Raw genomic sequence first — 25,772 nt, 5'->3', positions numbered from 1 at the left:
AAAAAGGTGCAATTAAGGATCATTTTTAACGTTTTGAATATCTACACATCAAATGTTATGTTAATTTTTTTTTGTTAATTTGTTTACTCTAAATTGCTATTATTTACCTTAGCACTTTTTGGGTTTTTTTTTTGGTGTTTTTTTTGGTTTAATCTATGGGGCACTTAGGGGATAAAAGAGGGTGCCACAGGTGGGCTATAGGTTTTTATCAGTCGCCAGGTGAGGCAGTAAATTGGCCTTGATCATGTACCCTTATAAATCTTGGAAAATGCAGCTCTGGACATGGACATTGATTTTGTTTTTTCACTGCATAAACCACATGCCCACGGTGTCCAAAAGTGATTTGAATTATGTTTAGTTCTGAGTTTGCTCACCACTTTTGTTTGTTAGTTTGCATTCACAAATAGTCACTACAGTATAAATAGATAATAGACTACAACATATAACAAACATTTTGGTGATTTTAATGTGTTTTTATTTTAAAATAGGCTTTATATAAAAGTAGAAAACTTTTCACACATAGGCTTTAGATAGATATATAGATAGAAAATTCTTTACTTATCCCGAAGGAAATACATTTTTTGGCAGCAACAATGAAACATAATAATAGAAATAATACAGCAGTAATTCATCATTTATAGATGAATACCCAATCAATAATCTATATACAAACTGCATTGTCCAAAACATTAGCACTTTTATTTTAGACCTCTGGCTCTGATACAGTAAGAGATAAACACTTGAGGTATCCACTGTCAATTTCCACATCTTCCTCTTGTGATAGAGCGGCAGCAGTTGCTACAGGTGCAGCCAGGTACACGTTCCCCTTGGTGTGTTCTTCATAATCACTGAGTGGAGTGAAGTCGGCCACAGCAGCAGCCTCCAGGCCCTGGTTTATGTAGGTGGCCTCCTGACAGGCCTCCAGAACAGGCAGTTCTGACAGAAGTGCTTTGAGTGTGTCAACAAGTTCTCTGAAGCAGGGCCTCTGAGTGGGCTCCTTCTCCCAGCAGCTATACATCACCTCCCACCTGTAAGGAAAACAATGCCCAGTAATACAGTGAAACTTCAAAGGGTAAACAAATTATGTAATTGCATGTTTATTACAGAAATGTAGGCGATGTGTCACTGTATTAACAACATTTAAGTATGTAATAACACAATTTAAATCATGCCATGGTATAAATTTATTGTAATTTTTACAAAGTTAATCTGTCAGACTTAATTACAGATAACTGATATATTAATAATGGCTGAATAATTGTTTGAATATTCAAAGACGACATGTAGCTGTGGATAGTATCTTACAGTTTGTGGTCGCAGTCGTCTGGAGCTTTGAGTCTGTATCCAGTCAGCAGCAGGTCCAGTAGCTCGTAGTTATGGACTCCAGGGTACGGTGTTCTCCCACGGGACACTATCTCCCACATGGTGATCCCAAACGACCACTGCAATGACAATAATACACTCATACCATTCAGTTCTAGTGTCAACGGGACTGCTCTAGAACGAAAGGTTTTATTTTACTCACTACATCACTTTTTGTGGTATAAACAGACTCAGACAGACTCTCTATGGCCATCCATTTAATCGGCACTCGGATGGCATCTTTCTGACGATAATAATTGCTGTCACAGATTTTTTTGGAAAGTCCAAAATCTGCCACACACACCTTGAGGTCATCGCCTAACCTGTGGGCACAGATGAATACATCAAACACAAGTGCATTTATGCTTTGAACATTGGTGCTTTCTGAAGCTTCCGTAACATTGGACAGGCCACAGTGGAATACCAATGACAGAGGACAGCAGCCCAGTCATGGACAAACAAGGAGTCGTTGATTTAAGACTAGGACCAATGAGCCACTTCCAGTCCTTTTTAAAGCCTCAATGAACACTGTAGAGTTGGTTTTAACCTTAACGTATGATCTAAGTAGAATTATGTCCTCTGCAAGATATACACAATATACAAGATATCCTGCCTTTGTATGGAGAAAAATCTTTCTGAAGTATATACTTAAATAACTTGCTCTGAAATATGTAGGATTCTTATATTAAATAAGCAGGTAATTTGAATTAAATTGCAATACAAAAAAAGCCCTAGTCCACCGCAGAGGTGTGCAATGAAAGACTTTGTGTCTGTTCTAAACTCACATGCAGTTGCGAGCTGCCAGGTCTCTGTGTAGAAAACCCTGTGAGCTGAGATAGTCCATCCCCTCAGCAATGTCCACCATGAAGCGCAGAAGAGTCTGGTACGGCACAAACTGGAACATATAAATAAAGTTAGCTACCTATATAAATAAAAAGTTAACTATATAAATGTCACTTTTTATTTTAAAAGAAAATGCTAAGAATATACAAATGTCTTGAGCAATATGTCTGGACATGCTGACATGGCTAAAATATGATGACGCTGTTGCTGTGGAAGTAATTTTATCAACAGGATGGAAATATAATCATCACCAGAAGCTGAGTTCTGTGAACTGAGCACTTATACTTCCCCATTATTAGAGGTCTTGACCAAAAATCTACTGTCACTGTGTGTTTAAAACAAACATAAATGTTTTTTGTATTTTTCAACTGAAATTCATATACCATGGGGATGTCTCCATAGCGTGTAGCAATGAGGAAGCGACGGAGGTCCCCGTGTTTCATATAGGGCAGAATGACCAGGGGGACAGGCACCGAGCTGTCCTCCTCCCTCTGAAGAGTCACCCCTAAATAGTGATAAGGATAAGGTCAAAAACTGTATTCTACTGACAGACAGTAGAGGGCACCAACAGGCCAAAAGATAAACTTCAAATAGTTGTAAAACTTAGTTTTTAACAGGTATATGGCGAGTTCTTATGTCTCTCACCAAGTAGTCGCACCACATTGTCATGATTGAAGCTCTTCATAATCTCAGCCTCTCTCAGAAACCCATGTAGGTCTTCCTGGCTATGAAATCCAACTGGATAAGAAAGAAGATTTAAGCAGATATCAGACAAAGTCCATTTGTGTAATAGTCATTTTAGTAATAGTCATTTTACCTCTCATGGTTTTCACTGCAACTTTCATGCTCACATTTTCCTCTGGAGTAAAGACTGCCTCGTAGACTGACCCAAACTCTCCTGTCAACATAACACTATTAGGAATCATTGTATTTTAGCCATTTATATTTGGCACAAGGACAGTCAAACAGATGTTACTAAAATCATTGTCACTGAAGTTTACTGAATTCTTTTAAGATATTGTTTTTGAGCAGTTCTATCTAACAATATTTTTGTTTACATATCTTTGAATAAACAACAATCTCTATCTAATCTATACACTAAAATTAGGAGTAGAACTAGTTGGTTAACAATGATCTCCATTATAATGCAAATATACTAAATACAGTAATATGGACAGACTCCTACATGGGAGCCCACAGGGCGGCTCAGGACAGTGAGCTGGAGGTTGCAAAATTATTTAAAGTTTAATATTAATGGCTATGTTTTTAATCTCTATTGCATAGGCTGTATTTTCTTAATGAAATTAGGTGAAATCACAAATAACTGCTCAAATAAATGTCATTAAACCAGTTTTAAATTGTTTGGTCACTAGAAATTGTAACAGAAACGTTGCAAAAATTTAATTTAATTTGGCAGTGGGGATCTGAGTTGTTCATATTGTTATTTTGGGCGCTGCCCTAACAGATCACATAACATTCTTAAACTACATCAGCATTATCAGGGTTTGCTCCAAAAACACACCTTTGCCTAGTTCCTTGCCCAAAGTTGAGAAGACGCCTCTCCACCAGGACCTCTTTCAGTGAAGTGGCCAGTCTCTCCCCAAGCCCCTCCAGCAACCCCAGCACACTCTCGTCTTGAGCCGTTTCTGGTCTCATACAGACATCCAGAACAGAAGCCTGTTCTGGACGTCTGTATGAGATCCTAGGATTTAAGGGGGTCAGTTCCACATCCTGTTCCGGTCTGGGGAAGGAGAAGTTAAATTATATCAACGTTTTATTTATTTATTTATTTATTTATCTATGACATCTTTTTTTTTTTTTTTTTTCAATTGTTCTTATACCCTGTGATGCAACAATGAAATGTCCCCATTATGGGATAAATCAAAGATTTCTTATATAATGTGATTTGGTAGTGATATGTCTCGAAATTTGTTTCAAAACAAATATGTGAGTAGTAAATCTGGCCATCAAATTTTATGTTTATGTAATGCCCAGTTTGGCCATTGTGGGTAAGAAGTAACGTAACTACAATGAGCCAAAATATATGATGAATGAACGAATCACTGAAAGGTATTTCTGGTTGTTGACATTTTGCAAAAACAATACACTTTCTATTTGATTGGTTTCAACCAGAAAAAAGGATTTGGCAGAGTCAACTTACTTATGTAAGCCCAACCATCACTGTCACATGACAACTCAACAATATACAGTTTTCACAACATAACAATATCCTTTTACTTTAATCAGTATCCTAGACACAAAAGTCTTGTTTCATATAAAACAATGTACAGCAGTTTATATGTATGAATTAAATCATGTCTTAAAGGTTTTAAAAAATTTGGATGGAGTTTCAATTAACTTAAATTCATCATTAAGATCATTCCAGAGTATTAATTATTTATTCCTAAAACAGAACACATCTTTGTCTTACATTAGTTCTTAGTTTACAAGATTCAAACCTTTATACATTTTATACATTTTAATATAGATTTTATGAATAGTTCATTAGTAGGATTATGGAATAGTGCTTTATTAATCATTAGTAATAAACATGTTCGTCAAGTGAAGCTCCATCATGTATCTGATGTTGATATTCGACTGTCACCCTCTGTCACTGTTCGATTGGTTCCTTTGTCAGATGCTGCTTTTCATAAAGCCTTGTGGATTGAGTAGTGTGTGTTCTGTGGTACGTTGGCTGGTCACTGTATTTCGGGTTCATGTAACGGGTTATCAGCGAGTAAAGCACAGAATAAAATTGTATGTTGCTTTTAGAGACAGATATTAATTACATACTACTAGTGCATATACTTTGCCATGACATTTCGAAAGGCAAATTACTTAATATGGAACCTGATCATTTCTATAACTGCCCTTTTCTGTAGTTTAATCATGGGATCTATATAAGTTTTACATACATTTTCCCAAATTTACAAGCAGTAAGATGGGGAAGCACAAGTGATGAATATCAGCACGTGATGAATATTACTAGATATGCATCAACTCAAAAATGAGGTGATGCATCTCGAGGGGTTGTTCCTCTTCATAAAGACATGTCTTTTTTTTTTTCTTTTCTCACTGCTGATGTTACATTTTCTATTAAATCCATTTTCCTAGACAATTATCTAGTTGTTGAACAAACAACTTTTCCAGTAGTTTAAAAAATTGGTCCAATAAAGAAACTGGCCTATAGTTGCGTGTCATCATCTTTACAGATTGAGGCACTTTAGCCAGTTTCATTTTCTCAGGAAATGTTCCTTCTGCAAATGAACTGCCACAGATAAAAGTTAAAGGCTTAAGTATTCAATTAATTACTTCGTTGATCATTGACATGTCAGTATTCTTACAGTTTGTAGATTTCTTACTCTTACTCTTTTCTGACCACCTCTAGTACGTCACTCTCACACATTGGCCCAAAAAACATGACATTTTTATTCATGTCAATCCTAAGTTTTCCATCTGCACCTGGTTTTGTTGTATTTGATTTGTTAAATTTGGGCCCACGTGAACAAAAATAGTATAAAATTCATTAGCAATTTCTTGTACATTATCAGTGACTTTGCCATAATTTTTCACTATTTGTGTTAATGAATGTTTAGAATTAGGCTGGTCAATCACCTTCTTAATTACAGTCCAAATTGCCTTGATATTAGTTTTAAACTTTTGCAGTAGTATGTAATAATTCTACTTATGTTCTCTTATAATTCTAGTTAGTTTGTTTCTATACTTTGTTGGATGTATGTATGTTGGATATATTCTACTTTTACATTTAACTTTAACTCTCCTCACTGGACAATAATATTCATACAAGGACATAAATGTGCCAAGAAATGCATTATAGGAATCATTTATATCTTCAACACAGACCTCATTCCAATCCTGATTAAAGAGTTCCACTTTAAATGCCTCAGTTGTCTCTGTGCTGTACTATGAAACTGTGCAAGGCTTTATTTTTGTGAGTATATTCTATATGCTGGCTTCTCCCTTCACTTTCAATGATTTGTAATGTTATTTGAAGTTACAAATGTTGGTTTGGTTGTTACCTGAGTTCGGAGTATTTGCGTTGGAAGATACACACTGTGATGGGGATGACAGCCAAAAGAAGCAGGACTCCAAACATGACCCCCAAAAAGACCCACAAGAACAGGTTCCTCTTCTCCTGGACCTGCACTTTGGTGCGGGGGGCGTTTACTGGTGTTACTACCGGGGGCGCTCTCCCTGGAAACACACATAGGTCATGGTTACTTAACAGAAGAGCTAAAGGATAACTATTACAGCCTAATAAAATGCACTTACTCAGAATGAGTACAGGCAGAGTACTACAGTCCTGTAAAAACATGTTGGATATGACGCATACCATGTTTGTGTCTGAATCTAGTGACAATTACTACTGAATAAATATATAATAATTGTGATTCATCAGATGCTTGTTGTAACCTGATTGCTTCTATTGTGACAGACGCCATGGTTATTCTACTGTAATCTCTGATAATTCTCACACATGATTAGAAATACAATCTGTCAAATCTGTGAGCCTTTCTCTGTATTTGATGCTATGATATTCAAGTTTGGGCTAATTATGTGTGGTTTGTGTGAAATTCATTGAGTTCCCATGTGTTTGATGCTGCTTAAAAGTTCATTTTGAGAGACAGCTTGCTGAGAAATGCATACTGTCATTCAACTATGTAAATGTTGAGGTGTACATAGTAGTCTTTCTTACATCTCTGAATCGTTACAGTGGCAGTGGAGGAGAGCGGCGCCCCCTGCAGGGAGGATATGTCGTTCCAGGCCTCCACTGACAGTTTGTAGTCCTGATAGGCGTTAATCCCAGAGAGGTTCACAGATGTAGTGGTCAGGGAGTCAAGCAGAAAAAGCACTCCATCACATGTCTTCCACTGGCTGCCATGTTGTCCACGTGTCTCACAGCGGACATGGTAGGACACGTTCAGCCTACCCCCACGGTCAAGAGGAGGGTCCCACATAAGAACCAGCATAGAGTCATTATAGTGATGGGCCGTCACATTCAAAGGAGCTGAGGGTGGCTCTACAGACAAAGATTCAAATAAAAGAACAATGTCATGACCTACATCATGGTCTATTGTTTAAACAGGTTCCTTACTCGCACAGCCCAGGTCATAGGGGTGAGACGGCAGGCGGCTGAAGCCCGGCACACACTCACACGAGTCCGAGCCCACCTTGAGAGTGTGACTGTGTAGAGGGCACTTCTGACATCCTCCACTCTGATTGGCCCATTTGTAGAACCCTATGTCACAGGCTAAATGAGAAAAAGAAAAAGAAAAATGTCATGAAATGTAGAAAAAGTAAAAAAGGGAAACTTAAAGGGTCCATATTATGCTTTCCTGATCTATGTTATCATGTTTCCTCATCCAAAAACAAACCCGGAGTTGTGTTTTGTTTCATTCACACATTTATTAACATACAAACTCTGCATATTTAGTCTGAGTTCTCTCAAACAGAAAAATCTGTTCCACTTTGTGATATCTGTGTAGCCTGTCTAAAAGCTCAATCATCAATTGTGAACAATATAGGAAAATTCTAATACATTCTAATACAGTGAAATTGATATGAAATCTAGTGAAGTCAGGTGCATTAGATACTACAGTTGTATACTCTAAATTGTACAGGCCTACTAGTATCTCCTTAAAGAGGTGTGTTACAGTCAGCGCTTAACTTAAGTCATTGCTAAGTTATCCATCCATCCCGGAACATCTGGAACAGATGCGTGAGCCACCTCGGCTTGCTCTTCTTGGCATGGAGGAGCAGCAGCTCTACTCAGAGCTACTCACCATATCTCTAAGGGAGCACCCAGCCACCCTGCACAGGAAATTCATTTTGACTGCAGATGACCATAGATGAGGGTAGGAACGTGCAAAGACCAGTAAATTGAGAGCTTTGTCTTTAAACTCAGCTTCCCCACAATGGTCCAACCGCACTGCAGACACTGCACCCGTCTGCATGGCAATCTCACACTTCATCCTTCCCTCACTCACGAACAAGACCCCAAGATACCTGAACTCCTCTATTTGAGGAGGACTACTAATTTATTTAAAGTATTTATTTGATCTGTCTGTGTGTGTAGATTTTACCTTGGCAGTGATCAGACATAGGCTGGTGCCCTGGTCCACAGACACACTGTCCCTGCTGTGGCCCCCACACTCCTTCCACACTGCAGTTTCTCTCAGGTGGGCCCTCCCCTTCCACTGCCCCCTGCACACAGGAGCCCCTCACTGGCCCCGAGCCTCCAGTGGCTGCAGAGAAGGAGCTGAGGGCCAGCACACTGTCTGGACACTTCTTGTAGAAGACCCTGATGGAGGAAACTAGCACACAGGCACCTCTGTAGGACAGGCCCAGTTGGAAGCCTGTTCTCCTGACAGGGCCCAGAGACAGGGCTTTGCGGGTGAGGAAGAACGGGGACAGCTTTTTCGGGTCGATGATAGCTGGAAACCGCCGGGACACATTGAGCTCCAGTACTGACCAGCGCGCTGATATTTGTGTGCTGGGGAAGCTGGAGTCCAGCAGATGGATCTTCAGTGGGACAGGCTCACCAGACGCTGACAGGGCGAAGGTGATGTCCAGATACAGATGTGCAGCATCTCCGCGCTCTGTCCACGCACTGAGGGCACTCCTAGTGTGGGGAGAGCCACAGGCCTGGAGCATGAGACCTGTGCCTCTAGGCATAGTGATCTTATTAAACTGGAAAAGAAAGAGTATAGGTCAGGTTTATTATTATTTATTTATTACACACTTATTGCATTGTGCAGTAATTTCACTGTAATAGTACCTCCGATGCAGGATTCGATGTCCATTTTGACTCTTTGTTCAAATTCAAAACATCCACTAAACAAACAAACACATGTTATATGTTTAAACTGGGGAAGAATGACAGATATTAAGTTAAAAAAGTAAATATGGTGTAAATATTCATGACGTATGCACCGAACTTTGGCTATAAAACTCATGACTCATGAAAATATTTGGTGCACTTCCTCTTGCTCATGTGTCGCAGTTTCACTGAAGTTCAGTCTTATACTGTAGGCCAAAATCGTCAATGTAGGTGGAAAATGATTTGTTATAAGACCTATAATATGAACATAATTAATAAATTGCTTTATACAGACAATCTACCATTTTGGTTCCATTATCTGTGTTTTGGTTTATGAAAAAAGAAGAGCAGGATTCAAAAACAAAACAAAAAAACTACAATACTAATTGTATTAATATTTGGGGATTTGTAAAATTCTAACTAAGGCAAGACACTGCAGGTCTCTTTTTCTTTCACTCACATAAATGTAAGAAAAAATGTATTGCAACTTTTACATGTGGTGTTTTCATATAAAAATATGCACTTTCTGTGTAAAAACAGGAACATTCAAAGCAGAACATGAAAAGAGCCAGGTTTAAATTTCTTGCTTCTTTTAGTTGTCGTATTAAATACATATTACATACAGAGAGGATTTATAGATATTCTATTTAAGTATTTGAGTAAACTAGGTCTGACAGAAAAACTTCAAATTTTAAAGTTAGAACTTAAATAAACCAGAATTGGAATTAGATATCAAAAATCCTTCTGTATGTTTGTTTATTTATTTATTTGGTTTATTTAACAGGGACAGTGTACATTAATCAACAGTTCTGCAAATGTACCAGAATTAGCCAGAGAGGATATTTTTCTTCTGTAGTCGCTGGACAGATGGTAACATGGTCATGGTTTGTGTGAATGGTGAATAGCTCATATACATTTGGTGATACTGTAAGTCCAGCACAGTGTTTTGGAGGATTGCTCTTGTCTATATGCAACAATGAACTCTGGACCATGACATTAAAACGCACAAGCTCTAATCTTTTCCTGAAGGACTTTCCTATCGTTTCCTGACAAGCCTTTACATAACATTTCAGTTTGACAGCATGTAAACACACTCACCTTCTAGTGCTCGTGGAGGTTCTGTGCCAAAGCAGAGCTCCCAGATGCAAGCACAGAGCAGGAATCGAACCGGCAACCTCCTCATGTCGTCTGCCTGAACCCGGGGCAGAGGTGTATCAGGTCTTCAGCAGCTCTTCTGTTTACTGCATGAGTCAAAACTGTTGAATTACAGAGAAGACACAAGACTTCCCTCCTCCTTAAAAGCACTTAACGAGTGTCCAGTGTCACAGTTGGTAAATGGTAAGTGGAAAATGTCTCCACCTTATTGTGATCTATACTATACGACACTGGAGCAGAGGGCTGTTGAGCCATTTAAATAAACTGTACAGAGTATTTATGTCACATGCCTTTTATTTATTTATACACTTAATTAATACTATTTTATGTTGAAAAAAATTTACTGAATGTATTTAAATTATTACATCATTAATTAAATATGTAATGTTTAAAAATATCATTAGGACTTTTTTCTCTTTACAGAATTGTGCATTTTTTCCACAAAAGGCAGATTACAGATAGAATGCCGTGTTTTTTTGCTGCATTGACAAAAGTCTAAAAGAAGTGGAAGTGTTTTTTTCGTTTGTTTGTTTCATTTTGTTCAGGATCAAATGTTAGAAATATTTGTTTGTACTTTAATCCGCGTTTCGTTTACTGCTGTCTATATGAGAAATGTGGATTTATGTGGAAATGTGCGCATATGGAATTACCAGTTTTTCAAAACATTACAAAAAACCATAACATTTGCGCAGTCTTCGCTTCCTGTTTCTTTGACCTTTTTTTAGAATTGATGAGTGAATCTAATTTTCATCTCTGTCATCATCCTGAATTTTCCGCTGGTTTCTATATTTGAAATCAGATACACCCATGGTCCCACATTGAGCAAAAACTAAGGCTGATAACTTGAGGATCATCTTATTATCAGTTATCAATATTAACAAATGAAAACAGGCTTGGGAGGGGGAAATTACTGACAATACATAGAGGATGTTGCTCATGGTAAACCATTTTATAGAGACGTTTGAGCAAGTTTAAGCAAGAACCTCAAAGTTTAGAAACAGGTCGACTTCTCACAAGAATTCTATATTGAACGTGTAGTACAGTATGAAAGATTAACAATATTTTGGGGGTCTCAATATCACATGGGCCTGTCTTTCTATTACTGTCATATTTTTTATTTTTTGTATAACATAATATTCCAACTGCACAGACTCAAAAAACTGAACTTTTTCTAGATATTCAATAGCTACTTGGGTATTTTATTCTTCTATTTAGTGATGCTCATGGTTTTTGAACTATTAGATAAGGGTTTTTTAGGGTTTTCCTGTTAAAGAATTATTATTTCAAGGGCAAGTAGTTTCTGTAGCAAAATATGTCACTTTAATCCTGGCTCTTTTCCTTCCAGCTCCACTGCAGTTAGAAGAAAAATGGTATCAATTCCACAACACATGCAGCCACAGAGACACTTAGAGATGCGTCACTTTGCGCCTGTAACCAACAAAACTGTCTTAAAGATTGACACCAGTCTGAGTCATCCACATGCTGCCTCGACGTGTTACCCACTAGATTTCTAAAGTCTGTCCTCAACAGTTTGCTTTCACCACTCGCTCACATAGTTAACATGTCTGTCTCTTCAATCTGGAACATTCCCAAGAGCTTTGAAAACTGTGGTCATCAAGCCTCTCCTAAAGAAAAGCTGCCTTGGTGCCACAGAACTGAACAATTTCCGACCCATCTCAGATCTCCCATTTTTTGGCAAAGTCCTTGAAAAAGCTGTTTACCAAAAGCTTACTAACTTTCTCCAAATTAACAACTCCTTTGATGTTTTCCAGTTTGGTTTTAGAGCCACTACTGCACTGAGACTGCTCTTACCAAGGTGACAAGTGACACCCGCCTGAACACTGATGCATGCAATGTCTCGGTCTGGGTCCTGTTAGATCTGAGTACCAGTTAATAAGCAGCAATAATGTGTCCTACCACAACTCTGCAGATGACACTCAGATCTATGTCTCACTGGCAGCAGGAGACTCTGGACCAGTGGACTTACTCTGCCACTGCATCCAACAGATCAGTGTGTGGATGCAAAACAACTTTCTCCAGCTAAACTCTGACAAGACTGAAGTCATAGTGTTTGGTCCACAGAAACAAAGAGACAGTGTCAGCAGTCACCTCCAGTCACTCTCTCTAAAACCTTCCAATCAGGCAAGAAATCTATGAGTAATAATGGACTCAGACTTGATCTTTAACAGCCACATCAAATCAATTACATCTTCAGCCTTTTACCACTTAAAAAACATAGCAAAAATCAAATCAAAGGTTTACTGTTTAAATCAGACTTGGAGAGACTTATCCATGCATTTGTACCAAGTATTAGACCACTGTAATGGCCTCTCACTGGTTTCTACAGACGAGCTGTGAGACAGCTGCAGTACATTCAGAACGCTGCAGCTTGGGTCCTGACTCAAACCAGGAAGTACGAGCACATAAGTCCTGTGCTCAGGTCTCTGCACTGGCTCCTGTGGCTCAGACAATAGACTTTAAAGTGGCTTTGTTTGTGCACAAGTCTCTCCATGGCCGAGCACCAAAGTACATCTGTGACATGTTAGTGTCATATGAACCATCTCGCACTCTGAGGAGCTCAGGAACCGGCCTCCTGCTGGTGCCCAGAGTCAGGACTAAACACTGGGAGTCAGAGTTTCAGTTTTATGCAGCTAAAACCTGGAACAGTCTTCCTGGAGAAGTGAGGGCCTCTACTTTGACTCTGTTTAAATCCAGGCTCATAATGGTTCTCTTTAACCCTCTCCAGGCAGGAGTTGCAGATTTGCAACAGCTAAATTCCAATTACCTACTTACTCCACATATATTTATGAGCTTTTTTTACTCAGGAGCCTTTTCTCCCATCCATGCTGATAAACATGGACGATGCAGACTGTGCAAAAATGGCTACACGCAAATGGCCTGCCAGAAGTGCAAAATACTTTTTTTGTTTACAAAGGATAAAAAAGTCAGAATTGTATATTACTACCCCATATTATAATTTTCCCCAAATATCAGATTTTTCCTGATACTAAAAATTAATTTGAGCCTGAGAGGGTTAACTGCATATGACTGAAAAGTTTTTATTTTGCACTCTTCTCTCTCATTTAATGTCTCTTTTTATTTATTTTATAATTATTATTTATGTTTTGAGTTGCTTGTATTGTGATTTTAATGTATTTCTTGAGGTGTGTGTGTGTGAGTGATGGTGATGGTCAGACGGACTAATGGTGCAGATTGGCAGCCTCACTTCCGTCAATCTGCCCCAGGGCAGCTGTGGCTACAGTAGTAGCTTTCCACCACCGGGTCTGGAGTGAATGAATAATGCTTTGAAAAGCGTCTTTGAGTGTGCAGAAAAGCGCTATATAAAAGTGATGCATTATCATGGTTATTTTTTCTAATTCTGTAAAGCACTTTGAATTACTTTGTGTACGAACTGTGCTATACAAATAAACTAGCCTTGACTTGCCACTTACAGATCTAGTAAAAGACAGTGTTAATGAGAAAGGCCTACTTCTCTCACCTTCCTATATCTGATATAATATTTTCACCATATTCCACTAGGGGGCGCCAATGCATTCACTTTGTGATCATCTAACGTGAATAAAAACAAGATACTGTAAGTGATTGCTTTTCATCATTTTTATTAAATCAATAAAAAAAAAGTGCAAATATACCACACAAACAAGCAATAAAATGTCCTTGTTCAGATATTAACTCAAGACACTACAGCCAAACAAAAACACTCTTAACACTCTAGGCTCCTAAACAAGCCCCACATCACTCATCCTCTCAGTGCACAAGTGATGTGCTAACAATAATATATTACCAGGGATGCACACAGTTGTTATTGTCTGTTTCTCTTTCAACTTTACAGAAAATTAATTGTAACCATGTCACTGTCAAATAGGGTTTCTGCTCAATGTTCAAAACACAGGCATGAATTAAACAGTAATTTTCCAAAGCAACAATGTATGTTACAAAAATATAGTCCAATAAATAAATACATACACTTTTATGTTGCTGTAATTCCATTATGGCTTATACTGTTAAATGCTACATAAGAGAGAAAACCTTAAAAAAAAAAACAAAGGAAACCTACCACAGATGATGCCCTGAAATGCATTCTCCGAGTCTTGATAAACAACAATTCAATGCCGAAAAGTAACATATTTCTAAATGCAGGTGTAAGAAGTTGATAAAAGTGTGACATGCATCTGCCACTTACACATCTGATGAACCTGTTTTTACAAACAGCTGTATTTGAACATGAACAAATATGTATGTGTAATGTGCAACTGTTACTTAAGGCATTTGTGAAACTGAGCATATTCTCAAAGATAAGGCACCTGTTGGTGCTGCTGAAAAATGGAGTTCACATGTCATCTACTTTGGCAACTAGCTGTACCAATCCTATAACATAAAACACAATCAGTAACAGTTAAACAACATAAAACTATTCACCTAAAACTCACACAGAAGTGCACAGTTCAACTTAATGTTTATGGATAATAAAAGCTTAGCAAACCATCCAGGGTTTCTAAATATTTACCATTATAAAATAACTTACTTTTTCCACAGACACATTCCAGACAGTCAGACTTTTCAAAAGGAGTTTACTTGTTTTTTTTTTTACCCCAGTGTGAGCCTCTCTGATGTGCTGCTTCAGTCCTGTCCTCTGCAGTAGCTTCTTTAGTATTACCTAGGCTGTGCAGGTTTGTCGTTCACTGCATCACACACTTCTCCTTTTGTTGTTTGGAGTACTTCCTGCGTCGCTGCTCCAGGCCCCGCTCCAGTCGCTCGTCCTCCTCCAGCGCGCTGGGGCAGCACATATACAGTCATTAGGATGTATAAGATAATGGTTTTATATTCACTATGCTGGTCCACAGGGGTCTTATACTTCTTATACTTCATGGCTCTACCAGGAAAGACATTGATTGTAATAAAGTTCTGTATAAGTTCTTAGTACTCACCCTCGTTCCTTGGCATCCATGTTCTGCACCAGTTCATCTCTCTGGTTCACCAGAGACACCAGCTCCTGCAGCAGCAACTGCTCCCTGTGTTTATGGTCTGGAGTCTTCTGCCACTCTGCACAACACACAGCACTCAGCAATGCCCTCCACAGACTGCATTTAGTTTTATGTACCTTCTGTTGCCATTATGTCTCTCAGTTCCTTCTTTAACAGCTCAAATCTTGTTTCCAAGTCTTGTTCTTCCAGTCTATAAAACCATAGAGAGAAGAGAAAAAGAGAATACAAGTTAGTGCACAGATCACTACTTGTGAGGGTCATGAGATACAGGGTTTAACCTGTGACAGTAATATAAGTTTTGCACAACACTCAGTGATAATCTTACAGCAGCTGAAGATGGTCTTGTCTCCGAATCAAAGCATTCTTTTTGTTGACCAGTGTAAACCATTCCTGGATTAATCGCTCCTCCTCCACTTTGTCACTGCCTCCTGGACACACAAGTTATGCAGCTGTTGTTTATGTAATATGTATTTTTGTTTTGAAAAAGCACACAATATTGGGTCCCTTTGTAATCGTGTGATAAAGATGGATTTATTACCTGTTTCCATGAGCTGTCGGAGTTTCCTCTCCACCACACCTGCTCTGTTGTCGATGTGATTCTGCTCAGCCTCCAGAGCCTCCATCTGATTCAGCACATACTGACTGGTGTCCTGGAAGAGTTAAACATGTACAGACCACAATTTAGAGCAGTTCAAACTGAAAAAAATAAAATCTCTCTTTCATAATAATTACAGAGAGAATACTAAGGTTCTCATTGATATTATCATGCAATATATGATTTCACCTGGCCCTCTGGTCTTGTTTCCTCTGGCACACTTTCTGTCCTTTCTGAAAGAGGAAAACAATTACATTTTGACAGGATCAGTTATCCATCTCATTATGCCAGGTGAATGTTAAAATGTAGAATTTGTTAAAACTTCACAAACCGGTTTCTGAGGTGCTTCGAGTGAGTGAACTGTCGCTGTGTGCTGCAGCTGCCTGTAAGAAAAACAAGACCATAGTACCCCTTAGTATTTTTCACTACTGTATTATGACTCTGTAAGTAATTTCTAATGCTGTAATTTTAAGTGAGAGGTTCACAATCTATCCTTTGTCAGTAAAAGCATGTTAAATGGCTGTTTAAAGTGGTCTTATCTCACTATTGACTTGATTCTTTTTACCGGTCTAATACCAGTTAATTTTTTATTTTTTTCAGGGGAGTTGCTTTTCATAATTATAAATAGTGTTTCTGTTTTATCAATAGAAAAAACATCAACATACCGCTGAAGATTCTCCCTCATCCACTGAACTGCTCCTCCTCTGCGAGCGTCTCTTTTTAACCAGATCTGCATCTTTAACATGAGAAAACGTGGACTTGGACAGGAAGTGAGTCCGAGGTGGTGCGACTGGTGACTGCGTCCCCCCCAGCGCCCTGTGGTCTTTTCTGTCTCGGAGGTGGGACAACCTCACTTTTACTGTCCTTATCCACTGCTGTACCATTTGTCTCTATACTGATGCCCTCTTCTTGTAGCCGCTGGGTGCAGTACCGAACGGCTGCCTCGGGATCCTCTGGAGTGGCCCGGGAGCCCACCGCGTAGCTAGAGTCGCTGCTGTCTTTTTCGATGTGGAGCACGCTGAGTTCCTGACCCGTGAAGTGAGTGCGGATCTGGCTCAGGTACGTCATCACAATGAGTCGGTCAGGAACAGCTAGCATCACCATATCAGAGGGTTCCATCAATCGAGAGATGCCCAGCTCTGCAAAGCCATCAAACGCCTGAAAAAGAGAAGATGGAAGATATAAGGTCACAGTTGAACAGAGAAATTCAGGGAGTTAAAACTTATAATCAGTTAAAACATCACCATTTTATTGTTTTGCTTGATGTCATATGGGTCCAGCGTTTCGTAATTACTGTCAAAAGAAATACAAAATATATTGTTAATGGCAGATAAAACAGACAGACTACTTACAAGGTGCTTGGGATATTTTCTTACATCATTTCAGGGTGAAAGTGGTGTAAGATAGCACAAAAAGCCAGGCCGTTTCTCCATGATGTGCTGAAGTTGGTGATCTTTACTCCGTGGTAGTTCTGGGTGACCTCCTGACACCACTCCAAAAGAGACTGTGTAGATGTTACTAAACCCGGGCTGGTCATGAGTTCCTGAAAGATAACATGTCTGTACTGTAATACAAAGTAAAAAATCTAAAAAAATTATAAAACTTTTCTGGTGGTGGATCCACCAGACACTTAATTGTCTCCATGGAGATGTTACTGCCCCACAATATGTCATTAAACAATTTTGCATTTATTAATTTGCAGATGATTTTAAAGAATATCTTGAAAAGCATTTATCTTCCTATGACAGGGGTTCCACTCTTTTTCACTGACAAAATTTCAAAACTTTTCCATGACTTTTTCATGACCTAAAGTGAATTTTCCATGACTTTACAGCACCTACATGTGTAGAATTTATCATACTTTTAGGGCTAAATATGAAATGTTAACCCTTTCCACTCACCTTATGGTTTAGTATTATAGTTTTTTTAACATTCAAAATACTGTCAGTGTATTTATTGTTGTCTCTTTTAAACAAAAGGTGTGTATGTTCAGAAATAATCATAATAGCCTAATGATAACTTAACAGAATGCTGTAGTTGCGTGAAAGAGATACTAAAATTCCATAACTTTTCCAGGATTTCCATGGCCGTGGGAACCCTGCTATGAGTGGGGTCGCCTCTCTACAGATCTGACCTGTAAGTAGGCCTGGTGGCATGACCTGTTTGTTTCCATGGAGGGTTTGGCCAGATTGATGTCATACTACTGTAGAGCAATTTACACACAGCAATAACATGACATGCAGGTAGCAGACTTCTCCCTGAAAAGTTACATAAATCTCTTTTAAAACCTATTTAGTATTTCAGATTTTCTTACAGCAGAGACAGTTGCATCTGCTGGCTTTTTCTGAGGAGTTGTTGCTTCACTGACTTGAATGACGTTGGACTTGCTGTCATCTAGATGCGACCCACTGACACGCTTTTTACCTCGAGATACAGGTCTGGGTGGCTCCTTCGACCTAGAAAAGACAAAAAAAAAGATAATATCAATCCTTTTGTTGTTATGATTTCATTATTCACACCTGACACCATGCCACCTAGTATGGAAAGGGTTAAAAGGTTAGAATAACTGTGAGATGACAAGTGTTTGGACGTACCACCACACCCTGTTAGACAATGACCTCACCTGTCCTCCTCTACACAACCAGACGCCACATCTACAGCCTCAAAGCCACTCTCCACATCTTCAGTCTTGGCCTCCACCTCCATAGCTTCACTGCTTTTGCTATCACCCACATGGAACCAATCGTCTTGAGCTGATGAGGCAGTAGAAATAGACCTGGAGAGCTCATGAGCATCTTCGGTGTCCCCCAGCAGCACCGCTTGAGAATCTGTTGTCATGCCTTGCTTATCTGTAAACGTCCAACTTCGTATCATTTCCTCTTCAGTATCCTCTATGCCACCTGTCTGGATGAACTCAATATCGGACACGACTTCATCCTCCCTTGTGATTTCAGAACCAACATCAGAAATTACACTAGACTCAAGAGAAACTGGGCCTTCAAATGTTTCTTTGCTAATTTGCGATGCAGCGTCCATATTTGCTGGTCCGACATCTGTAGGCTTTAGCTGTTCTGTGCCACTATCTACAAAAGAGGCACTTAGACGTTTCTTCTTATCGCGTGGCATTGGGACTGGTAAGGTCAACTGCTCAACCTGACGCAGAATTTCAATGTTTGTCTGAGAAGTTGAAGTTTCGTCAGATTTTGGTGCAGGCATGCTCAACTCATCACCTTGTTGGAGACTCTCAGAGCAAGTACTATCTGTCAAGGTTTCATCTGGGAATGAAGCACTGAAACGTTTCCTTGATCTTGGTTTAGGTACAGGAAGTAAGCCTGAAGGCGCTTGCTTGTTCCGTAACTGTACAATGGTTATGTCTGACGCACTAGTTGGGGTAGAATCCTCCACGGGAAGAGATGTTTTGCTGTTGTCCATACTCTGCATTTCTTGGGACTTTGGAACTAGTTCTCCTTGTATCATTGACTCTGTAACCGTGAAGTCGTCAGGGAAAGATCCACTTAAACGTTTCTTTACTCTGGGCCGTGGGACAGGTAATGTCTGTTTAATAACCTCTGGTTGAACATCCGACTTTGTTTCAACAGGGGTGTCATTCACTTTCTCAGTTACAACCTTTTCCTCAAAATTCACCTCAACCTGAACACTTGGTTCTACAGATTTCTTGGTAGTATCCTTCTTGCCAGGTTTTCTTAATGGTAGCTTCTTTCCTTTAAGAGAAATTCCTATCTTTTTAATAAGTGAAACAGGCTCTTTTTTCTCAACTTGAGACAGTTCTTGCTCTGGAGCAGGGCCTATAAGAGCTTCTGTTTTCAATGAAGTATTTACAGGAGCAGCTGGTCCTGTGTTAATTATTGAAGAATTGGTTTCTGTTTCAGAAATTTCACTTGTTAGTGATATTTTTTGAGTTTCCTTGACACCCAATGTTTTTATGTCCTTCACTTTAAGTCCATCATCTTTCTGCGCATCATTTGTAGAACTCATACCTCCGTCCTTCTTTTTAGGAGGCCAAACAGGAGCAAATACTTTTGTTTGATCTCCTTTTTTCTTTGGCATCTTCAAAATTCTTCTTTTTGTTTTTTTGTCTTTTGTTCCAACTTCACTGATATTTTCCGCATCTGGTGCTGACTGAAGAGAAGTGGCACTTTGTTGTGGGCTTTAAGAAAGAAAAAGATAAGCTTCAGAATTTAATTAAACATCATTCTGTCTGTGAAACTAAAACAGAGCCACTCCTAAACACAATTATTATGGCTATACACTGCTTTTCACAGTTAAGTACATTCCAGAAAGCTCAGAAAAGCGTTAAATACCACAAAGACACAAGACAACGTTACACTGCTTTCAAAAATACTCCAACCATACACAAACTTACAACACCACCCCTTCCCACGTCAGTGTCTATTACTCTGCAGAACTTGTCAAGCAACCATTTTATTTGGCCTTGGCTTCATCACAAAGGGACATGGAATAGTGACAGTTGCTCGTACCATGCAACATTTTCATGGTGCACTCACCCTGTGTCCAGCTCAGTGCAGGTCAACACTGTTTTAACATCATCCTGTTCTGCCTCAGTCAGCTGCTGTACTAACCATCCTTCACTGTCCTCCTCAGAGCAAACCGAATCTTGCCCTATGACCAGAAACACTTCTTTAACTTCTTCTGCCTTCTCAGTCTTTTTCTCAGTCTCTTCAAAACTCTCATTTGGTATATCTTCTGCAGTGAGTGGTGGCCATTTCTTGAATCTTGCCCAAACTGGAAAGCCGTCATCTTGCGTGGATAAAGGGACAGAACATGACCGCTTCTCAAGCAAGTCCCATGAGGTCGGCTGAGCACCTCCTACTTTCTTGTCAGTGTTCATAAACTGCCTCTCTGAAGAAACTCTTGGCATGACATTGCTTTTGTCCTGCGCAGGTGGAACTGTCCTGTCCTGCAGGCTCATGGATGAGGTGGTCTTCGAGTGTTGGTGATCCTCCGCTAAAGTAGAGCTAGGTGGCCCCAACATAGTAGCTACTGAATCATAACTGTGAGAAATGGAGAATGGAGACTTGGGTAAGTGGATGATATTAAAATCCATGCAAATAGTGATTTTTAAAATAATACTGAGTCCAACCATGCAACCATGTCTAGATTCCTCTAAAAATGACCAACTCATTATGATTCTTCATGCAGCATCTTACTTACCCTTTCTGAAAGACATCTACAATTGATTTAAAAAGATGGGGGGATGTTTCAGCCTGCTGCTCTGTTAATGTTTCCTCTGCTTCCAATACCTCCCAACCTGGTTCTGACATATCAAACGTGTCCTTCTTTGTTTCTGTCATCTCAAGCTTTTCTTTTTCGGTTTCACTGGAGACCCAGATAATAAAAGTATGAGAGACAACTTCCACATAGAACTAGCATGATTTCCATGCACTATAATGCTGCTATAATGTTATGCAAGCAACCTCACAGCAATCCAACAACACAAGTCCGACTTACCCAGTCTGTACTACTAGGTCACGAACAACAGCCATATCATTTTTTACATCTGTTACAGAAGCAAATATGCATAAAAAATATGAATGGCATTAACATGGCATTGTGATCTCAACATGCTTTCTTACCATATGACTCCTCTGTGCTGAGGGTGGGCAAAGGGGCAATGGGAATCTCCTTTAAACAAGATTGTTTTGTAAATTCTTCAGAGTTTTCAGGGGCAAATGTTTGAGCCTTTTTATAACTGTCACCATCTGGTGTTAATGTAGTGTTTGGTTCTTTAGATTTGGCTGGGACCTGTGATTCATCTAAAGGATAACCATCAGTGGGGAGAGATGTCCCAGATCCAATCAGTCCTGTTTTCATTTTCTGAAGGTTCTCCTTGAAAGGTTCTAAGGGTTCCATTGTTTCTTTGACAGTACAAGGAACCAAGGACTCTGATTCTCCTGGAAGAAATTCTTGTAAGCCCTTTGCAGGAGACACTGGATGGCTAGTTTCCCCATCTTCATTAGTTTTTTCGGCACAAGGTAAAGGTAGGTCTTGTTCTGCAAGAATCCTCTCACTTGCTACGACTTGAGCGATTGGGACATCAGACAATTCTTCAGAACCATTACCAATCTGGGCATCTTTGTCAGAGTCACTTAACTGCAAAATACTGGGGAATCCTGGGGCTTTGGCCAGTTGAGGACACAGTGGTGCCATATCTACGGCATGCTTGTTTCCTTCCAGGTTGGTTTCATGTTTTATTGTGCACGCTTTTCTATTATACGGTCTTTCAAATAGCGGGTTCAGCTTTGGTGGCACAGTTGAAGGTAGACAATCTGTGTTTAACATCCTCGCTGATGGAAAACCAGGTAAACATGAGACACAAGGCGTGCATGCATAAAGACTCAATATGCTGGGCGGCCTATTGAGAACTGGAGCAGACGGAAAGCCCAGCACCCGGGCTTCTTTTGGGCAAGACAGGACCATCTTAACCATACTTTGTGCTGTGAGGGTTTCTAGGTGGGTAGGCCCAGCGTTTATTATTATCTTTTTTGCTCTCTTATGAGAACCATCCCAAAGTGGTTTTGTTGCACGCGTGGGCCAAAGTGCACTTGGTGAAATTGTTAGAGAGGCAAATCCTTGTTGAAGTGAAACACGGGGACAGCATGGCACCAGACGAGAGTTGTTAAATTCAGTGGTAGTACGAGGAGCAGAAGGACAACCAACGATCGTGGAAGCATTGGGACAACATGACAATAATGACAACATTTTATTTGATGTTTTCTCATCAAGATTTGTAATACCTTCAACAACAGCAATTTTTTCAGACCGTTCACATTTGACTAACAAGTCACCAGCAATCCAGTTGGCTTTTAAGTTGACTTGAAGAGAAGGAAACCCAGGAATCCTTGATAGATTAGGACATAAAGATATAAAATCATTCATGCTGTATCGAGGAACTGATGGAAAGCCTGGATTTCTTGCTGCTCTTGGACAGGAAGGAACCAGAGAAACATTGTCATCTGAATTTCCTAAAATGACTGTTGAAGATCTAACTCTAAACTCAATAGTCTTCTGTAGATTTTCAACAAATACATTTTTAGAGATAACTATTTGATCTGTTTTTTCCTCTTGGATTGACGGGAATCCTGGTATTGCAGAAACTTGGGGGCTTGAAGGAACAAGCCTGGTTGCACATGACCCATAATATGCAACTTGTGGATTTGGAGCAGAAGGGAAACCTGGACAACCTGGGACTTTTGGACAAGACGGTGCGAGATATACCATGCCTTTCATTGCTCTTGTATCAAATGTGCTGAATAGTGTTGCTTGGACCTCTGTTGATTTGTGTGCAAACACATCTCCTTTCTTTTGAGCCCACTCTTTAGAATCAGGACCGGATATAAACCCTGGTATTTGAGATAATTTACAGTAAGAATTTGACAGACTTGACATGATTCTTTGAGGGCGAGATGGACATCCATAAATGTTAGAATGTTTTGGACAACTTTCAGCAAGGCGAATCATTCCATCCATACCTTTAAACATTTTCTTGGTTTCTAATGATCACATGGACTGTTTTTAAGCTCTTTTCCAAAATTAAACATTGACTGATTTCCCAGTTTCTGCTATCTGCCTTCTGGAGAGATGGAAACCCAGCTGAAGATGCAACCGCTGGGCATGAAGGATATAGATTTATCCCACTGGAACCATAAGCAGACTCAGAACCAGATGGGAACCCGGGAATAGTGGCAAATCGGGGACAGGTTGGGACTAGTGTAGACATAGCTTTTATATCATCTCTAAAATGTATGTCTTTAATTGGTGCCACTTTAGATTTTAGCAGCCTTGCACCTGACGGTTTGCAACTGGTTGACCAAGTTTGCTTACATGGTTGAGACATGGATGGAATTCCTTTTATAGAAGAGTTAAGAGGGCAGGAGCTCACAAGTCTGGTCATATTAGATTCATCACACTGAGATATTTGTGAAATTTGTTGTTTAAAATAAAGTGGTTCTGTGATATCCTTGTGTTCAGGATTGTCTTTACTTGGTAATGACATTGTTGTTCCTATAATGGGTTCCACTTCAGGGTGTGCACTAGCATTCTCTTCCAGTGAAAACATTGTTTCTTCCAACTTTTCATTTTGTTTTGCCAATGCATCTGTATCTGTCCATACCTCCATAAATGCATTGTCACATTCAACACATTCATTCCTCAGCACCAGTAATCCATCTTCTGCTTCATTAAGTTGCTTTCCGTCCAATCTTAATGAGGATTCTAAAAACGTTCCCAGTGAACCCTGTGGATCTTTCCTGAAGATGTCCACCTCATCTCTGGCTGACTCTTCAGTAGTTTGGTTCAAGACTGTTTTTGGAAGTTCCTCCCACTCTATAGAGTTTCCAGAGGAATATTTCGCTGTAGATGATTTTGGTAACTCCTCCCACACAATAGTACTATCTCTCAATGGCTTGACCAACTGTTGGGAATCATCGACTACATCACAAGGCGGTTGTAATGAAACCATGGGTTCATATCTAAAGAAAAGGTAAAAACATAAAACATAAAATGAAGATACTTAAAGACTGAGAGTAGAAGGAACTCAATCAGTGCAAGTTCACATCAAACATGCACATGTTTTTGTTTGTGCTGTGGTAAAGCTGAAAAGGCCAAATGGATCACACCATGCAAATGTTAATACCACTCTGTTATTTTGTTAATCTAAGATGAAGATCCAGAAATGTTTTCTAGTGCATCATTTAAGAGGAGATGAAAAATCAACTTTTAGCAGCTTTAAACCATATTATAATGTTTTCCTCTTTTGTTTACCCACTTGAAATTGTATTTATAGTGGTTCATGCATGTTTGAGTAATTCTTTTACATTCAAGACACCTTTGCTCTGTAAATTTTCATCAACTCCTCCATACCAACCTGACACTGCTTAGGTCTCTGATTTTATTTATTTATTTGTTCTAAATTGGCAATAAATGTAGGATTTAGCCGAACCAGCAGACAAAATTTGATGCTCACTAGCATCAGAGTCAGTCAGAAGTCAACAGAATTGTTTGCTTTATTAAGTTGGTTTAGATAAATATTTTAAATGTCCAAAGCATAAAATAATGGCTAAAGATTACAATTATAGAGCAGACAAGGCATAATATCTTGTTTAAGGTACATTGAATTTCAAATACTGACAGCCAAGCCACATGCAACAACTGAAGTAATATTCGATCCCAGGGATTAACTTTGTGCAAATGCATTGTCATCCCAATGCATCACAACCAAGCAACCCACCTTTTCCTAACACTCAACAATATTGGCATTTCAGGAACTGTGTGCCACATTCTGCACGGCAAGCTCCTGAAACAAAAGCAGATGTATATTTTTTTATAACCTATAATATTTAAGATTAATAAGAGCGATCACAATAATTCCAACACTCACCAATAGTCTAGGCTCATGTCTTCATCTTTCTTTAAATATGGAGTGTTTAGGCTCTCTTCCATTTGGACACCAACTAAGGTATCAATAGATGCTGGTACATCCATACTGATTTTATTGTCAGGGGCAGGAACTCTTGGCAAAATGGTTTCTCCATCCCATGCTACATTAGGAAGGCTTTCTGATTGTTTTTCAGTTGATTCTAGCAAAGAAAATGTATCACTAGGCCAGTGTTTTTCTGAAGGATGAGTCTGGATCGATGGTAATCCAAAAACAAATGATTTATTTGGACAAGACGGCACCATGTTTACAGAAGAACATTCTTGAAGTTGAGCAGGCACACAGTGTGAACCAAAAAGAATCATAGCTTTCAGACATTTCAGTGGCACAATATCCTTAATCAACTCTTTAAAACGAAAACTGTAACTGTCGAAATGTGGACAATACTCTCTGGAAGGGAAACCAATGACAGCTGATTGTCTTGGACATGATGGAAGCAACTGACCCATGTGAGAAGAGCTTTGGCTTGGGCTACACGGTTTTGAGAGGTGTGGG

General features: G+C 39.3%; 4 protein-coding genes across 4 annotated transcripts in view; all 4 read right to left on the bottom strand.

Moving 5' to 3' along the window:
• Window positions 1-475: 475 nt before the first annotated feature.
• Window positions 476-10,411, bottom strand: si:ch73-40a2.1 (tyrosine-protein kinase Mer). Its single transcript, XM_055156758.1, is given in 15 exon segments — window positions 476-1,028; window positions 1,306-1,442; window positions 1,526-1,685; window positions 2,148-2,257; window positions 2,589-2,710; window positions 2,851-2,943; window positions 3,023-3,103; window positions 3,728-3,752; window positions 3,754-3,946; window positions 6,246-6,420; window positions 6,923-7,246; window positions 7,322-7,477; window positions 8,310-8,916; window positions 9,005-9,060; window positions 10,145-10,411. Coding segments are annotated over 15 exon segments (2,649 nt in total). The 5' UTR covers window positions 10,230-10,411; the 3' UTR covers window positions 476-703.
• Window positions 10,412-13,804: 3,393 nt separating this feature from the next.
• The window catches only part of LOC110170728 (EH domain-binding protein 1-like), a 31,593-nt gene continuing 19,625 nt past the window's right edge, over window positions 13,805-25,772 (bottom strand). Inside the window, 13 exon segments of the mRNA XM_055156757.1 lie at window positions 13,805-14,995; window positions 15,151-15,265; window positions 15,324-15,397; window positions 15,533-15,635; window positions 15,746-15,857; window positions 15,992-16,035; window positions 16,134-16,185; window positions 16,468-16,624; window positions 16,626-16,960; window positions 17,047-17,095; window positions 17,179-17,345; window positions 18,117-18,258; window positions 18,426-19,970. Of these exon segments, the coding sequence (XP_055012732.1) occupies window positions 14,902-14,995; window positions 15,151-15,265; window positions 15,324-15,397; window positions 15,533-15,635; window positions 15,746-15,857; window positions 15,992-16,035; window positions 16,134-16,185; window positions 16,468-16,624; window positions 16,626-16,960; window positions 17,047-17,095; window positions 17,179-17,345; window positions 18,117-18,258; window positions 18,426-19,970 (2,989 nt within the window). The 3' untranslated portion in view covers window positions 13,805-14,901.
• Window positions 19,977-23,319, bottom strand: LOC129409870 (uncharacterized). The gene is made up of 4 exons (XM_055156759.1): window positions 21,418-23,319; window positions 21,293-21,341; window positions 20,996-21,160; window positions 19,977-20,835 (listed from the first exon to the last, which is right to left on the bottom strand). The coding sequence occupies exons 1-4, from the start codon at window positions 23,309-23,311 to the stop codon at window positions 20,325-20,327; spliced, it is 2,619 nt and encodes an 872-aa protein (XP_055012734.1). The 5' UTR covers window positions 23,312-23,319; the 3' UTR covers window positions 19,977-20,324.
• On the bottom strand, window positions 23,316-25,200 carry LOC129409871 (uncharacterized). The gene is made up of 2 exons (XM_055156760.1): window positions 25,071-25,200; window positions 23,316-24,312 (listed from the first exon to the last, which is right to left on the bottom strand). The coding sequence occupies exons 1-2, from the start codon at window positions 25,118-25,120 to the stop codon at window positions 23,316-23,318; spliced, it is 1,047 nt and encodes a 348-aa protein (XP_055012735.1). The 5' UTR covers window positions 25,121-25,200.

The sequence above is a fragment of the Boleophthalmus pectinirostris genome, unplaced genomic scaffold (genome assembly GCF_026225935.1).
Source record: "Boleophthalmus pectinirostris isolate CB_2022bp ecotype Guang Dong unplaced genomic scaffold, ASM2622593v1 HiC_scaffold_20, whole genome shotgun sequence".
In the NCBI taxonomy this organism is placed as follows: Eukaryota; Metazoa; Chordata; class Actinopteri; order Gobiiformes; family Gobiidae; genus Boleophthalmus; species Boleophthalmus pectinirostris.
The sequence above is the reverse complement of the archived record's forward strand: the minus strand, read 5'-3'. Positions and strand labels throughout refer to the sequence as shown.

What these genes read in the sequence shown, in the direction of transcription:
- LOC129409870 (XM_055156759.1), bottom strand. Translation starts at nt 23,311, where the DNA reads ATGGATGGAATGATTCGCCTTGCTGAAAGTTGTCCAAAACATTCTAAC. An exon ending in GACCTAGTAGTACAGACTGG is followed by an intron (nt 21,161 to 21,292) that starts GTAAGTCGGACT and finishes CTGGGTCTCCAG; the next exon opens with TGAAACCGAAAAAGAAAAGC. An exon ending in GTAGATGTCTTTCAGAAAGG is followed by an intron (nt 20,836 to 20,995) that starts GTAAGTAAGATG and finishes CATTTCTCACAG; the next exon opens with TTATGATTCAGTAGCTACTA.
- LOC129409871 (XM_055156760.1), bottom strand. Translation starts at nt 25,120, where the DNA reads ATGTGGCACACAGTTCCTGAAATGCCAATATTGTTGAGTGTTAGGAAA. An exon ending in TTGTTGAGTGTTAGGAAAAG is followed by an intron (nt 24,313 to 25,070) that starts GTGGGTTGCTTG and finishes CCTTTTCTTTAG; the next exon opens with ATATGAACCCATGGTTTCAT.